Source organism: Mus pahari, chromosome 1, assembly GCF_900095145.1.
Source record: "Mus pahari chromosome 1, PAHARI_EIJ_v1.1, whole genome shotgun sequence".
In the NCBI taxonomy this organism is placed as follows: Eukaryota; Metazoa; Chordata; class Mammalia; order Rodentia; family Muridae; genus Mus; species Mus pahari.
Genome location: NC_034590.1, coordinates 148244814 through 148262034, shown reverse-complemented (window position 1 = coordinate 148262034; position 17221 = coordinate 148244814). Strand labels below are relative to the sequence as shown.

The 17221-nt window shown below is 39.3% G+C and overlaps 1 protein-coding gene across 1 annotated transcript in view; it reads right to left on the bottom strand.

Annotated features, from left to right (window-relative positions):
• Window positions 1-993: 993 nt before the first annotated feature.
• Window positions 994-17221, bottom strand: part of Tnks2 (tankyrase 2) — a 58225-nt gene continuing 41997 nt past the window's right edge. The window contains exons 19-27 of the mRNA XM_021214470.2: window positions 14868-15120; window positions 13862-13944; window positions 12257-12377; window positions 9509-9606; window positions 8121-8195; window positions 6910-7015; window positions 5394-5580; window positions 4385-4541; window positions 994-3691 (exon numbers count right to left, since the gene is read on the bottom strand). Of these exons, the coding sequence (XP_021070129.1) occupies window positions 3629-3691; window positions 4385-4541; window positions 5394-5580; window positions 6910-7015; window positions 8121-8195; window positions 9509-9606; window positions 12257-12377; window positions 13862-13944; window positions 14868-15120 (1143 nt within the window). The 3' untranslated portion in view covers window positions 994-3628. The remainder of the gene's footprint in view (window positions 3692-4384; window positions 4542-5393; window positions 5581-6909; window positions 7016-8120; window positions 8196-9508; window positions 9607-12256; window positions 12378-13861; window positions 13945-14867; window positions 15121-17221) is intronic.

Here is a 17221-nt window from a genome sequence, read left to right as displayed (position 1 = left end):
CATATGGGTATATTGCCTGTGTGTATGTCCACATACCATTTGCTTGGCATAGGTAATCTTAGCATCAAGGAGGCTGAGGTATGACTGATTTTGAGAGCAGGCTGGGTCAAAAACCCAAAACATGTAACACGTGTAAACATGTGACAGAGATGGGTGCACGTCTGTATGTATACGTGGAAGACAGCAACTCAAGAGTCAGGCTTTCCCCTTCCGCCACGTGGATCCCAGAGGTCAGCCTTTCCCCTTATCCAGATGCTGGTTCTTATATTTTTCTAAGTCCTTCTTTCTGATTTTCAAGACAAGGTTTCTCTGTGCCTTCCCTAGAACTTGTTTTGTAGACCAGGCTAGGCTGTCCTTGAACTCAAGAGATCCACCTGCCTCTGCCTCCTGGCTGCTCACCACACCTGACTCAAATTACAATTTCTAGTCTGTTACAGATCAATAATTTTAAAAAACAAATTTAAAGCCCATTAGCAGACCTCACTTTTGTGTAGACTGCTCTGTGATATGCTGGCACCCCATTCTGAGGACTCCCTGCATATCTGTGTTATGGGAATGGCAACTATAAGTAAGTGTCTAAATGGAGAGGACATATAAAAGTAACACAAGATGTTAACTACTTCAGGCCACAACCCACATAAGCCAGGAAACACAGGGTGTGCACAGGGACTTGGGAGATAGGAATGGCACTATTAGCAGGTGTAGCCTTGCTGGAGTAGTATGTCCTTGGAGGAAGTACTGTGGAGACAGGCTTTGATGTCTCATATATGCTCCAGCCATCCCAGTGGTACAGTCTCTCCTTGCTGCCTGCCTACCAAGAACTCTTAGCCCCTGCATGCTTCTTCTCCTCATGATGATGATGGGCTATACCTCTGAAACCATTAAGTCAGACCCAATTAAATGTGTTCCTTTATAAGAGTTGCTACAATCATATTGTTTCATCACAGCAATGAAACTTAAGACAGGAGGCAAAGGCACAATCAAGAGAACTAATTGTTAACAGCTTTGGGAAGTTTATTTGCATGTTTTCTTGCCCCAACCTGTAAACAACTGGATCACATCATACGTGGGCATGCACGCTCAGTAAACAGCAAGCAAACACTTCAGTATCATCTTAAAAGAAGCAGGAAGATAAAGCAGTTTATATAGACTTCAAAGTGATACTTAGGGACCCTTGTACCATCACTCTCTTCTTATGGAATACTGAGGACTAATTATACACATGTCATTAGCATATGGAAATATAAAATACACTACTGTTTTTTTCCTTTTAGAGAAAAAAATATGACTAACTGGGATTTGGAAACTTATCAAGAATGTTTTTATGACATAGAAAACAAAAATATATTTCTCTTTGTAGGTTAAGCAGACTGATTTTCATGAAGGAATTTTAAGGACTACCAAAGTCCTACTGGATGGTGTAGACGCCCAAACACATCTTACCTTCATCATGAAGCATCTGAGCACGTATGACCACACAACATTCAACATGTTACATGTATGCTGCACCCTGTCACGATTAGACTCAAAACTACACTGTTCTCTTGCAATTACGATTTACTGTAATTTCAATGAATTACCATGCTACCCAGAAAACAAGTAAACAGTTTATTAAGAATTAAGTGAGGGCATGGAATGTGATACAAGTAGACACTCAGATGGGCAGAACACTACACACACACACACACACAAATTAAATTCCACTTCAAAAAAAAAAAAAAATCACAAGGCAAAAGAAAAAGCAATTCCATTTTTATAAAGGTATTTCATGCAAAGCACTAAATCACACCCCCAAACTCCCAGCTCCCAATAAACATTGCCATGCCAGCGTATTGACCACAGTGGGAACACACATAAGCAATGGGTTAGGAGGTAACACGGCTCATAACCAGACCATGATTCTACATGAAAAACAATTCCAGATCCACACAGAGTAACATAGGCCAAACTTTGAGAAGTAAGTAAATATAAACCTCACTAATTAATTTCATTATCTTTTAACTATAAAACCCAGAAGTATACAGAACCTGAAATTTTTATATAAAATTTGGCATATTCCTTTTATGTTCAAGAAATGATTTTAGGACATCTGTAGTTAGCAGAGAGCTGTATAAAAGCATTTCTAGGTCAGGATTTGACCTCTTAACCCTTGACCACAATTCACATCTTAGGAACAACTCCAGACATACATTTCTCTTAACTCATAGGATGGGAAACTTAACTTTCGAGCAATTCTATGTACAAGTTTCTATAAAGGACCAGGCAATTAAGAGACCAAATAAAATGTAAAACAAAGATAAAGTGGTACAGAGAGTGAAGAGGGCATCCTCATTTACAAAAACTTAGGTGGATAAAAATCTCTCCTTGATTTCTGAGTGTGCTCCCATGCAGTAAGGCAGGTCTCTGTGCAATGCAAGATGCTAAGTGTAAGGCTTACCTCAGAGAATAGTAAAAATAGCCTTTCATGGCAAGTAATTTCTTCCACAGCTGCCATACTGAACTTAAGTCTGTGACAGTGTTTTAGAAGTAGGAAGCACTAGGCTTGCCCATTCCAGAGGCTGCCACAGACACAGACACTCACACCTATGGTTTTAGGTTGTATTTACTCATGATAAATACACTGGCTATAAATATAACCATAAGATCGAGAAAAACTTAAAACAAAAAAACCTATCCACTCCCACTTGTTATTCCTCCATTTTAGATTTAAGGTAATTAGACCTGATTGGGAAATTATCCATGATTGCCTTCCCCATGTCCAAAATATAATTTCCATTTACAGTTCATGATCAGAGCATTAAGAGTTCAGAAGCTGGGGCTTAGCATCTTCAAAACTTGGAGAGAGCTCTGCTCTGAGGCTGAGAACATCAGAGGCCTCTCTAAAGCAAGACCCGAGTTTAAGGCCATTGAAGGGCTTCTCTAGCCACAAGTCCCCATCCCATCACACCAGAACTCTCTGGAAATTCCAAGAGTATTTATAAAATTTGTAAATTAGAAAGATTTCTATTGCTAGAGAAATGCTTCCATCAGCAAATTAAATTTGTTAAGTCAATGTCTCCCCACTAACTCTCTGTTAGCAACCGAGCAGCCTCTGGAACCAAACGTAGCGATCACTCAGGCGACAACAGATGAACACGGATAAGCAACACATATGAAAATACTCTGTAAACCGCTGAAGCTCTAGAACAGTTTATAGTACAAAGCAATGTAAATAAATATTGGGCTAGTACAAAAGCTCTTATTTACATTTTACAAATGAAATTGTATTCAGTGTAAATGCTGTGTTTTAAAGAACACAGTACTGATTAGTAAAATGAGCTCTGTTGAGGGATTACCATTTTTGTTAGAATCAATGCACGACGTATAAAAGATTCAAGTTAACTGTTTATAATTTAGGACAGACAAACCCAGTTGAACCTGGAATGGCATCTGTTAAAGTGCTGAGAACAGGAAACACTCAGAAATACTGTACACTGTTAAAGCTTCATCAAGTCACAACATTAGGCTTCTTTCACATTTTATCATTTGTGCCACAGGCCTGTAGTCAGCATGAATTTTTTTCCTGCCAAGGAGTGAAACTTAAGAGGCCGTCAGCTGCTTCAGAACATTTTGTCTGGGGGAACTGGTTTCAGCCATCAACCATACCTTCAGGCCTTACAATCTGGTAAGTAATTAGATATTCAGGATAAGCCTGGAAAAGAAAGATTAGTTCAAATGTTAGCAAGTGTGTTTTATTGTATGTCAAGATGCCCCCGAGTAAGCATTCCTTCCCTTGAGCCCTGTACAACCCAACCGCTCTTCCAAGATCGACTGACTCCTCTCTTTCCAGTTCTCCCCCAACCCTCATCAGCAGGTAGGTCTAGGATGAGATATAAATAGATACATGCTTTTGTCTCTTGTCAGCAACAGAAGGAATTCTGCCACCTACTTTGACTTAGAATGCTGATTTACACTGGCTTTTTATTAGGTCTTTGTCAATTATTGCAGGAAAAATTACACATCATTGCTATATTTTACAGAAAAAAAAAAAAAGAAAAGATACAGTTTTGACTAAAAACTGAATAGGTTAGATACATCAATGGTTCTTTTCTGATTTTGAAAATATTTTAAAAAATGATTTATTTAGTTAGTTTTATGTGTACTGGTGTGTTTTCCCCACATGTAAGTCTGTATGAGAGTGTCGGATCCCCTAGATCTGGAGTTGCAGACAGCTGTGAGCTGCATGGGGGTGATCTAGAAGAGCGCCCAGCGCTCCAGCTTGATTCTGAGAATCTTATGACAAACATTTTATTTGTAAACTTTCAAGCCTGAATTTACCCCTAACCCCCACCCACCCATGTAAGAGTCATGCACTGTCAAAGACAAACAAGTATAAGTGAATTACCTGTTCTCCTCTGTAAATAACATATTCAGCTAGTGCTAGGCCATTTACACTGGGCCGGCCAGTGACCGAGTGATGGCCGGGAGGAGAATGTGCCATTTTCATTGCGCTGAACTGCAAGAAAGACTTTCCCAAGGTTACTCGACAAAACAGCAGCTGCCTAAAACATAAAAAGGAAAATTTTACCCTGGACACAGAAACCCAGAACAGCAAAGCTCTATGTCAGTAACGTATTTCTAGACAACTAAGTATTGTATTCCAACAACAGCTCAGGGGAAGTATGAGAACATTGCTTATTACTAATAATCTCAACCACAGAAGGCAAGTAAATTTAGAATTTGAAACACTGTAGCCTCCTAAATAGCATGGATTTGTGGCTCAAAATAGAAATGATAGTAATTCCTATCCAGGAGGGACTTCCTAATATAATACAGAAGCTTAAGCTTAGTGGGAAAATAATAGCAGTTAAGAATAACACAAGTTGGGCATAGTGAATCCTAGCACCCAGGACGCTGAGGCAGGAGGATCATTTTGGGTTTGAGGCCAGCTTGTGCCACACACTGAGTTCCAGGACAGCCTAGGATCCCCGCCCACCACATCATGCTTGTGCACAGGAGAGACAGACAAGCTAGAGAGGAAGAGTGCTGGGATTAAAGGTGTGCCCCATCCGTGTCTGGCTGTTTCCCCTACTGGAGACAGGGCTTAGGTGTGCTGTCTTACACATCCCACCTCCTCTGTCAGCACAGCCAGGCAGCAGTGGCACAGTATCTTCCTGGCTCTCCTTAGCACTCTTTATGGAGAACCCAGTGTTCAGAAGGAAGTTGAAGTAAACAAATCATGTGCCCAGAATCATGCTGGTTCATTCAGATCCTTTGGTAAACATTAGCTATTATTGTAACTTGTGAAGAGACAAAGTTTAATCTACATCCCTCAAATTGTCAGGTATGCCTTGCCCTCCATATTTTTCAAATATGTAATTAGTACTAATTATGAAAGTACCAAATAATCTCACCTGTGACAAATGTAACACGATCTGTCTTTGTGAATTGGACATCCAGTGCCACCTCCAATTCCATACACATATTGATTGCTTTTGGAAGAGTTCTCAGCAAAATAAATTCCAGCTCCAAACATGCCACCTATGTATGCATGCCTTTCATCAAAGCCCTTATGGATAATTGCATTCACAAAAGGAGATCCTAAAATACAAACGTGGGCAACAATTCAGAAAACAAGACTAAACCTTCTAAGAAGTTAACTTTTCTAAGGAACTAGAAAGACTTTTCTAAGGATTAAACACAGGGCTTTGTGCATATCAGTCAAGCACTGAGCCACACACCCAGCCCAGGATGCTAAATTCTTTGTTTTGGAGACAGACTCTCTACATAGCCTTGGCTGTCTTGGGACTATGCCCACCAGATAGGCCTGGACCTCACAGAATCACCTCTGGCCCCATGGATGTTAAATGCTTGAACATGAATCACTGCCAAAAACCTGTATACAGGGTTTCTCTGTGTAGCCCTGGCTATCCTCAAACTAATATCCTCAAACTCTTGTCTGCCTCTGCCTTCTCAGTGATGGGATTAAAGGTATGTGCTATTATCAACTGGTTGCCATTTTCTAATTTAAAAACAAATCTATCCATAATTCTGTATGTCTATGTGGTATGTGCATAGAAGTGCAGGTGTCTGCAGAGTCAGAAATTACAGGTGGTTTGAACCACTCAATTCGGGTTTTGGAAACCTAACTGCAGTCTTCTGTAACAGCAGTACTTGCTCTTTTTTTCCTTCCAAATCATCTCTACAGACCCTAGAGCTTGCTATTTTTAGAGCTAAGAATCCCGTATGTTGATTAATGATTCCAATAGGATGATGGTTCAGATGCCAAAGGATACTCAATTAGAAAAACAACAGATTATTTACAATTCTAATGCAAAAGTTACCATATTCCAGAGTCAAATACATAAAACCCAGGACCAATGGCTTCACAGTTCACTGCACACAGTGAGGCTAAGAGCCATCAGGTCTTCAACCATGCTTGACCTCTGTGCACTTCCCTAGACAGTCAGAAGTGCCCAAGCAGCCTGGCCTGCCATGCTCTTATTCTTCTCCTTCCCTTCATCCACTTCTCTTTCATCATCTGCTATAGAAGATTCCAGGGGTAAATAGTGACCCTCTCCTGTCCTTGCTAAGAGAGGCTTAGTCAAAACTGCACCGCACGGCACATGAGAAGCAGTGTGGGGAGTGTGAAGTGTGACTCGATGATCTCAGAACTTACTTCTGTCTTTCCATCATAGAGTTTGGGGACAGAATTCAGGTCATTAGGTTCATGTGGCAAGGCCTTTACCAAACTGAGCCATTTTACCGGCCACCAAAAAGGTAATCTTAATTTATAAAAATGTTCATTATAAAGTATATTAACACAAAAGAAACTGAGGATATGAACACAAATGTACAAGTCACGAAAATGTTATCATTATTAAGAGGACATTAGCTACACTCTTACAGAGGGCAGTGAGAAAATCTTACCATGAAATAACATCCTTTCATTTGCATGGTTGTGGTTTTCTTCAGAAACTTCTTTTCTCCGGTGTGTATATCTTTCCCACAATTTCTTGTTACAAACCTTCTGAATCTATAAAGACCAGAAAAGTTAAATAATACCTTTTATCTTATCAATATAAATAAATAAATAACAGAATCAACTCCCATAAGTTGTCCTTAGACCTCCAGCTATATGTGGTTGTGTACATGCAATTTGTGTCTATGAGTTCATATACATATTGTTTTTTTTCAAAAAGAAACACTACATGTGGCCAGTAAAAGGCCACGAATACTTGAAAGTTGAATGAAATACTTCAATTTTAGAAATACTTAAAATACGAAGTTAAATTAAAGTTATCACTAAGTCATTACAGAAATACCTCAGCCATGCTAAATTTTATAGGAGCATGAGGCAGAGCCCAGCACCTGCTCCCCTGACTATCTAACTCAAATACCATAAACACAATTGGAAAAGTACCCACCACACATTCTTCTTTCCTATGACTCTCTTTTCCTTCCAGTCCCCACTTTCTTCAGGAGAAAACTTAAAGCTATTGTGTCTCTCTCTGTCTCTCTCATTAAATAGTGTGCCAAAATGGATTGTTTTCATATTGAACATAGAAAATTTGAAATCAGCGTCTCCACTTCATGCTTAAGTGACTCTCCCCCTTGCCTGAACAACCTGATGGTAGTAGATAACAACCACACCACACTAAGTAAGCTTTAGTGTTCATTAACTTAAAGAGTACATCTACTTCATGGTATACTGATATTGTTCAATAATTTTTATTTAATCCCCCAAGATGAGAATTTCTCTGTGTAGCCCTGGCTGTGCCTGAACCCAGAAATCTGCCTGCCTCTGCCTCCTCATTGTTATGATTAAAAGGCGTGAGCTAACATGTCTAACATAAAAATAGATGAATTTTTTAAAAAAGTGGGCATGGTGGCCCATGACTCTGATCTCATCCCCAGGACTAGGAAGGGCTGAGGCAAGAGACTCAAATTCTAGACTAGCTTATGTAGACAGTGAGATTTTGAGAATATAAATTTGAGGACAGTCTTTCCCTTCAGAGTGCCTGAAGCCATGTCAGACAGCTACTGTGTTAGGTATCACTATGATCTTATCAACCTTACTAAGACTTTGGGCTGAGGAAATGTCAGACTTGGTTTTGACCCTGCTTCCTGTCACTCGTTACCTTGAGAATGTTGTATCTGTTGAAGACTCCACCTGCGTGACCCCCATCTCTGTGCTCTCGAACTGTACTCTGCATCTGATGGGAAATAATTTAAAACCTACACATTAGTTTTTGTCTTTTCTGACTCATGCTTTGTTATAAATTTATTTGATACTATTTCTGAGAATTCAACATAGGTTTTCATATTTTTCTTGAAAGGACATAATTCTACAAACTGTGTACCATTCTTTGTTCTTTTGAGACAGGGTTTCTCTGTGTAGCCCTGGCTATCCAGAAACTTGCTCTGCAGACCAGGCTGGCCTCGAATGCAACCATGTTTATAGCTGAAAAAGTTACATGATGTAAACTAATATGAAAGAGAATGTAAAATTGTTAAACATGTAAAAAATGTTAAACATAAAAGCAAAACAATGATTCAGTTGTGCTATTATCACCCTAATAAAACATAACATGTATTTTCTTAGAATTATGATTTTTAAGAAATAAATCTCACTCAATTTTGTATCTGTGCTTAATTCATACAGATAAGGCATGTGTACATCAATGTATAAAGTGTAAAGTGTATACAACTGGGTATAATAAAAACCACTGAGAAGTCAGAGGCAGGTGGATCTCTGAGATCTAGGGCAACATAGTCTATACAGTGAGTTCCAGGATAGGCAGGGCAACATAGTGAGACCTTGCTTCAATAAAAACACAAGAGCGCCGGGCAGTGTTGGCACATGCCTTCTTTAATCCCAGTCCTTGGGAGGCAAAGGCAGGCAGATTTCTGTGTTCGAGGTCAGCCTGGTCTACAGAGTGAGTTCCAGGACAGCCAGGGTTATACAGAGAAACCATGTCTNNAAAAAAAAACAAAAAAAAAANCAAACCCCCAAAAAACCCACCCACCAACCAACCAACCAAAACAAAAAACCAAAAACAAACACAAGAGGTTGGTGGGTGAGGCGATGGGGGCCCTGGATTGGGAGGGTACTCTTCAAAGATTTCAGTGGATTAAAGAATACTTTGGAAAGAAAGTCAGCATAAAATTTCTCATATAAATATTATCTAAATGTTGATATTATCTAAATGTTGAGTCCTGTCTGAGATTCCCTATGCTACAGTTGCCTTCAGAGGGAGTGAACACTAGCATATTTTCAAATGACAGCAACCTTCTTTCCAACAGAATTCTAATTCAATATGAACTGAAATGGCAATTTAAGTACCTAAATAAATAAGGTTAACTGAGAGCCGCATTATAAATATTTACAAATTATCAAGGTGGTGAAAAGAAATTAAAAAATAAAATTCATGTCCAAATAGATCTGCAAAATTCTAGAAAACAGCAATTGAGTCTACAGTATGGTGGCTAGATCCACCTATCCACTTATTTAGTGTGATGAACATACCTCCTCCTCCACAGACTGGAATTCTTTATCATCAGGAGACAGATCTATGAGAATTGTTCCACTACCAGAGTTGTTTAGAGTTAAATATGGATTAAGACCTAGGAAATGAAATTTACAAGTAAAAAAGTTGCCAATAAATCAGCTCCCCAAAATCTTAACTTCTTTTTTTTTTTTTTTAAGATTTATTTATTTCATTTGTATGAGTACACTGTAGCTGTCTTCAGATACTCCAGAAGAGGGCATCAGATCTTGTTACGGATGGTTATGAGCCACCATGTGGTTGCTGGGATTTGAACTCTGGACCTTCGGAAGAGCGGTCGGGTGCTCTTACCCACTGAGCCATCCATCTCACCAGCCCAAAATCTTAACTTCTTAATGATTTAGATTTATAGGAATGCAGAAATGCAGACAGTTCAGGCACACATATCACCCAACTTTCCTCAGGACTCTAACAGATACTATAATTGTCAGAACTTTTAACATAGGCTTCATCTGGACTGCACCAGTTTCCCCTACCAATGTCCTTTCTCTATCAGGATCAAACCCATGATATTCAGACTACTAGTGTATGTGCCGGTGTGTGTCTGTGCCTGTGTACACAGAAGCCAGAGGGAATCATCAGACCCCTCAGAGTCGAGTTAGAGGCAGTCATTCAGCTTTTATGGGTTCTGATAGCGGAACTCTGGTTCTCATAATTGTGCAACAAATACTTGTAAACACTAAGTCATTTGTAACTCTCCCCTTTGCACACTAATTTTTTAAGATCCTTTATAAATTTTTATTTATAAATCAGAAGAGAGCATCAGATCCAATTACTTATGGTTGTGAGCCAAATGTGGTTGCTGGAAATTGAACTTAGGATTTAGGAAGGGCAATCAGTGCCCTTAATCACTGAGCCATTTCTCCACCTAGAGATTCATTTTATTTTATGTGTTTGTGTATGCATCATGTGAATATCCCTTCAGAGGCCAGAAAAGGACTCTCTGAAACTGGAATTACAGAGTTGTAAACAGCCGTGTGGGTACTGGATCCCAAACCAAGTTGTTGATGTTCCAGAGTATGTGACACCCTCTTCTGGCTTTCTCTGGTATTGATTGCATGTGGTGCTCACATATACACACAAAATAATAAGTTTGAATCCACTCCTGGACAGTACACATCTCTCCTGTGCCCTGAAAACGCTCTTCATTATACAAATAGAAATTTTTTTTCAATTCCAGTTGCATACCTCCTATTTAAGTTATTAAAAAAAATTATTCCTCTTTAGATTGGCAAACCAAGTGACAGCTTCCACCCCAGGCCTTCATAAGAATGCCCTGTCAAACTTTGTCCTTCCTTTCCTCACCTCACTCCTTCCCTGTCCGTCCTCTCTTGCTGCTCTTTCCTGCTTCCAAACAGCCTCTTGCTTTCTGTTTTGTTTTTCCTCCTTATTTTCCTCTTTTGAAGACAAGGTTTCTCTGTGCAGTCTAAGAACTGTGCCAGAACTCACTCTGTCAAACTCAAGAGATGCCTCTGCCTCCCAAGTATTGGGATTAAAGGCGTGCACTACTGCTGCCCAGCTCCCTTTCTGATGTTATGAAACACATCTTCTACTATCCTCTCTTGTCCCTCTCACTTCCTATTATCCCTTTCTACTTCCATGCCACACATGCACAGATTTAAATCTGTGAACCACATGAGAAAACAAATGGTATTTAACTGAGTCTGGCTTATTTTTATGTAATATAATAACCTTTAGCTAGCGTGATCTAGTTTTCTGTAAATGTCATAATTTCATTTACTACAGCTGACTGGAATTCCACTGTTTATATGTATGCATGTATGTACACATTTTGTCTATTCACCTGTTGATGGACATATAAGCTGGCTCCATTTCCTAGTTCTTACAGACTGTGTAGCTATAAATATGGGTTTGCAGCTCTCTGTCGTGTCTAGGTTTGGGTTCCATTAACTATATACCCAGTGGTGGTCATGCTGAATCACAACTGTATTTAGTTTTACTGATGTGCATAGTGGCCACACTACTTTACATATCTATGAGTGCTCTATCAGCATTATAGTAAATCACCGTTTCTGTTTTAATAATAGAGGTAAAATGTGATTTTTGACTCCTAAAGTAATATACAATTTTTACCTAACTCTGGTACACATAAGTGCTAACATCTGTTGAGTGAATGTAATTTGCATTTTCCATTAGTGAAACAGAAAAACAATATTCTTTTTTAGGACTTTCACCCATGCTGTTGTAAATTTAGCTGTGGAAAACATTACTTTATCACTTAATCATTCCTAGCATGTGAATATGAGAGACACACCTATGTTCCAGATCGTTTAAAATCAGAACACTTTAGACCTAGGTTAACTTCTACTTATAACTTCCCATTTTCCAAGAGCTAAAATAATCCTAAAATTTCTGCATGAGACTAGAAAGTTTACTTTAGGTTATATAATTTACATTAGTAGTGTCAGGAGACAGGCAGTGGTGGCGCATGCCTTTAATCCCAGCACCTGGGAGGAAGAGGCAGGTGGATTTCTGAGTTCCAGGACAGCCAGGGCTACACAGAATCCCTGTCTCGAAAAATCAAAAAGAAAAAGAAAAAGAAAAAAAAGAAAAAGACTAGTGTCAGGAAGTTTTAAGTATTAGGAAGGCCTCATTATGCTCAAATTCCTATAAGTACCCTCCTATTAAAAAAGCTCCTCACAGACTTTGTATAAATAAACTGTCAACCAGTTATTAACATGAAGTACCTTGTTGTCCAGAGATCAGCCTTTCAACTCCTTTAATCAGCTTGTGTCGATGTCCATAGGCATTGATTCCAATCTCTTTCAGCTCCTTGTGGCCCATCTCAACTAGGACATCCAAGGTAATCTTAGAAAAGAAAACCAAATACTCAGAATGCGTGCTCATTTGGTAGACATTCATACACTGATAGTCTCAAAATATTCATGTTTATTTCACATTATTTTCTTTTAAGATATATTTTATTATATGAAAGTTTGTCTGTCAGTGCATGCATTATTCTTTAGTCAAAAAAAGGGCATCAACCCTCCCCATGGCATTACAGAAGGCAGTTGTTACCCACCATATGGGTGCTGGGAATCGAACCCTGTGCTACCTCACTAGCCCCATTTCATATTATTTTAAATAGCCTTTATAGAAAACAAGTCATTTACTTAACTCAAAAAGTTGTAACAACTAAGTTGAGTCACAAATGTCCTTCCAGACTCATCTCCCCACTGTATTTCCCATGGCTCCACAGCCACCCTTTACCCAGCATCTTGCACGGTCCCTCCGGGACCTCCGCATCACTGTTCAAACTCTTACCCCAATCATTTCAGCTTCATGAAATTGAAATAATTAATCCTGTTTCATTTATACAACATCTATAAAGCATCCCTATTTGTGTCCAGTTAAGAGTAGTCTTTTCCTTCTTAAGCTTTACTAAAATCTCTGTAAGACTGTAATTAATGTCTCATGGTTCTCTTCTACCTTCCTTTTTTATTTTTGGTTTTTGAGACAGGGTTTCTCTGTATAGCCCTGGCTACCCTGGAACTCACTCTGTAGACCAGGCTGGCCTCGAACTCAGAAATCTGCCTGCCTCTGCCTCCTGAGTGCTGGGATTAAAGGCATGCGCCACCATGCTCGGCTTCTCTTCTACCTTCCTAACTTGACTGCAGGTTATGCAGGTTCAAGCTTAGAGAACTCATAGTCTATGAACAATCACGACAACAATGGCAACAACGTAAATACTGTAGGGGCTAGTGAGACAGCAAGAGCACTGCTCTGTCAAAGTGGATTGGTGTTTGGTTTCCAGTACCCACAGGCTGGCTTTCAACCATTCGTAACTCTAGTTCCAAGGGATCTGACTTCATCTTCTGACCTCCATGGGCCACAGGCATGCATGTGGTATACATTCACGCAGGCAAAACACTCATACATACTAAGTAAATTTCAAAAACTGGGGCTATCCAGAAAAGTTCAAATATATGGCTGACATTCTCATTCCTGTCCACAGTAGGTAGTAAAGGCCTGAATCAGGAACCATGTTATTAAGGAGAATGCTCTATTTCTACATACTGGTCAAATTTTAGATAATGAGCTAAGTGAGACTCCAAGGTCAAGCCATATCAGAAGTGACAGATTTCCAGTCTCTTAACTCTCAGAGCTGTAGTAGACAGAACACTACTACACAGTACACATAGCATCCAGGAGGCCCAGGGTTCAGTGCCCAGCACTAAATATAACAGATACCCTACAAACAATTTCTCAATAGCCTAGGTTTAATTAATTTTAAGCATTTTTTAGTTCTTTCTATTAAACACTAAACCAAACAAAAGAATTCACCTACTCACCTGTTCTCGCTCAAATATATCCATCAAGTGCTCAAGTCCAAGGTTCCTTATGAACTGAGTTATACTAAAATCAATTCCTGAATCTGGGAGGAATAAAATATCACATCAGAATATTGTACAACAACACTGTGAGTATAAAAGATCTGCAATGCTACGGCGCAGCAAAGATACTAACAGCCATTTATGTAATACTAAAAACTTGCAAGAATCCTACAAACTGTGTAGCCTGGCTAGCCTGGAACTCAATGCCTGCCATGCTGGCCTCAAATTAAGAAACCCCCTGTATAGGTGTGTGCTATCATGCTCTGCTTAAACAGTTAACCGGCCAAGGGCTTTCTCAAGTTTAAATATTTCTTGTTTTCATTTAAAAATTTACTTTTAGCCTCATCTTTAAAAATAGGTCTTTCAAGATCAAGTCTTTCAAATTTATGAAAAAAAGTTTTATGATGTGGCATAGAGTACAAAGAATGTGACAGGTAAAGGCTGACATGTAAAGAATGGGTCAGGACTGGAAGACAGCTCAGTGGGTGAGGCGCTTGCTGGGCAAGCCTGGCAACCTGAGTTCAACCTCTAGGAAGGACAGAGTGAATTGCAGGATAGTCAATGAGACACAGAGAAACTCTGTCTCAAAAAAAAACAAAACAAAACAAAACAACAACAACAACAAAAAAACAAAAATCAAATGAAGAACCTGTGACACAGAATTGTCCTCTGATCTCCCCATACATGACACAAGTTTGGACACATGCATGTGTGCATACATAATAGCAAACAAAAAATAAATAAATTTCAGTCAGCACCACATTCATTAGTTTTTGATTTGAAAGGCGTTACTGTAGGAATTCCACTTACATTATTAAGAAAATAGAAGGTAAAGATTCCCAGGCTATTTTAACTTATTTCATATAAAGAGTTGTATTTAAGATTTAAAGGACAATTTCCTACCACTTTAAATGACAAACATGGAGCTACAATGTGAGATACAGTTATTTATAAAAACTCTCACCCTCTTTTCTTTCCAAACTAGTAGCACCTTCTGTTGTACTTGAACTAACTACTGAAGACAGTTCAGAGAAACTCCCAGATAAGTTGTCGAGACTGCTGGCTGCAGAAAGGCTAGATGGACTGGATGGACCTGAAGACAGAGCATCTGCAGTGGCTCCGGGGCTCCTCACACCACTGAGCACTTGAGGTTTGTAGCACGTAGGCAGAGCAGAGGGGGGCATGGCTGCTGTCAAGAGTGCGCTGACGTCATCTGCCTAGGATACAGTACAAGGAGATGAAATCTGTCATGTACATGGTTTACAATTCTTCTATGCAATAAAAAGAGGATAAAACCGAGCAAATTCACACCAGGTCTACTACCATAAGACCCTGAGAAATACTAGAAAACCTTAAAAGTGAAACAAACAGGCTGATAGCCAGCTAGCTACTAAATAGAAAACACCCTTTCAGAACACCCTTTCTAGATCACTTCATTAAACAAAGAAACTGCCAAACGTTGCCAAGAACAAGGAACAAAATGCCAATTCTGACATCATGACTGAAAGGCACTGAATTACAGAACTACTAATCTAAAAAGTAAGAGCTTTCAACCCTACTATAATCAACTCTGACATTAGCAACTCAATCTATACAGAACCTTAGCAAACAGACCCATTTGTATTTTTTTAGAAAACAGTGATTCATTACTCAAAATGGAGAAAACCCTGTTTTTTGATAAAAGATAATTTTAATCAAGCTGATAGGATGAAAATCTCTCTAAATTCAGTGTTATACCCACTTCACTAATGACATGCAATTATGTACAATGCTCAAATAAAGAACTAAGTAATGGGCTGGAGAGATGTCTCAGTGGGAAGGCAGCTACCACTGCCTGATGGCCTGAGTTTAATCCCTGGCACCCACAAGGGAACAGACCCCCACAGTTCCCCTTTGACTTCTATAGGCATACTGAACACATTCTAGCCTCCCTTTTCCAATTTAAAAAACAATAAAAAACAAAAAAACAAAACACATGTTAAAAAGCTAAGTAATCAGAAATGTTTCTGGGTTATTCATTTAGTGTCCTCCCCCTTATCTTTCTCTTTCTCCTTAATTTGTGCATATTTTAACCCTTATAGTTTGTGAATAGAATCTGCTGACCTATTAATGTTTTTGTTGTTGTTGTTGTTGTTGTTGTTGTTTTTTGAGACAGGGTTTCTCTGTATAGCCCTGGCTGTCCTGGAACTCACTTTGTAGACCAGGCTGGCCTCGAACTCAAGAAATCTGCCTGCCTCTGCCTCCCGAGTGCTGGGATTAAAGGCGTGCGCCATCACGCCCGGCAAATGGTCTTTTTTTTAAAGGACCATTTATTGGGTACATTCTGATATGTGAAGCTATTGAAAGGCTTTACTACAATACTTACTTCTCTAATTAACCAGATATATTTTATTCCTTATAGATATTGCTACTAAACTTTAGAGGTTAGAGCAGTAGGTCATACCTATTCTACTCTAAAGCTGATGCAAGCTTTCACTCTCTCAAAACCACCTTTAAAATTTTATTCTGTGGGTATATGCACGATTTGTATGTGTATATAAGTGTGCAAATATGTGCACGTGAAGGTTAAAGGAGGCTTAGGTGTTGACCTTCACTTTTGATTTCTCCTGAGATGGTCTCCTCATCACTGTGATACCAGGCCAGTTGGCCTCTGAGTTTCCAGAGGATGCCTATCTTTGCCTCCTTTCTTCCACATGTGTTCATACTATCCATTGAGAATTTACAAGGGTTCTAGGAATTAACTCCACCTCAGGTTTTCACACTGTGCAGCAAGTGCTTTACTCAGTGGTCTGCCTCCCTAGGCCCTGTGCATGGTGGCTACATCTTTTTATCTTCCTTGCCACTCATTCTAGTACTGGATCAATCAATGTTTCGGTGGAATAAATTCTATATGCTTAATTCTAAACCAGCTTGGAACCAAAGAGATATTTCCAAGAAACTCTCATGCAAATATGCTATGGTTAGTCTGCCTGGAAACATCACTTTAAATATGAATGCAGACAAACTAAATCAGTTTCATTATTCCAATTGGTTGGAATAATCTCTCTCCACAGAACACAATATCTTTTCCAACTCAAAATGTTTCTGGCAGGGTGTGGCAGCACATGACTGTAATCTCAGCATACTCAGGAGGTAGGCAAGGGAGGCATGCGAAGGGCTGGAGATGGCTCAGTTGTTAAGAATAAATACTTTTCTTCCAGAGGACTTAGATTTGGTTTCCAGGAAGCACATCAGCTGATTTATAACCTCCTGTAAGTGTGACTCAAGTTACAGAGTATCTGATACTCTCTGGCCTCTGCTGGCACCAGCATGCAAGTG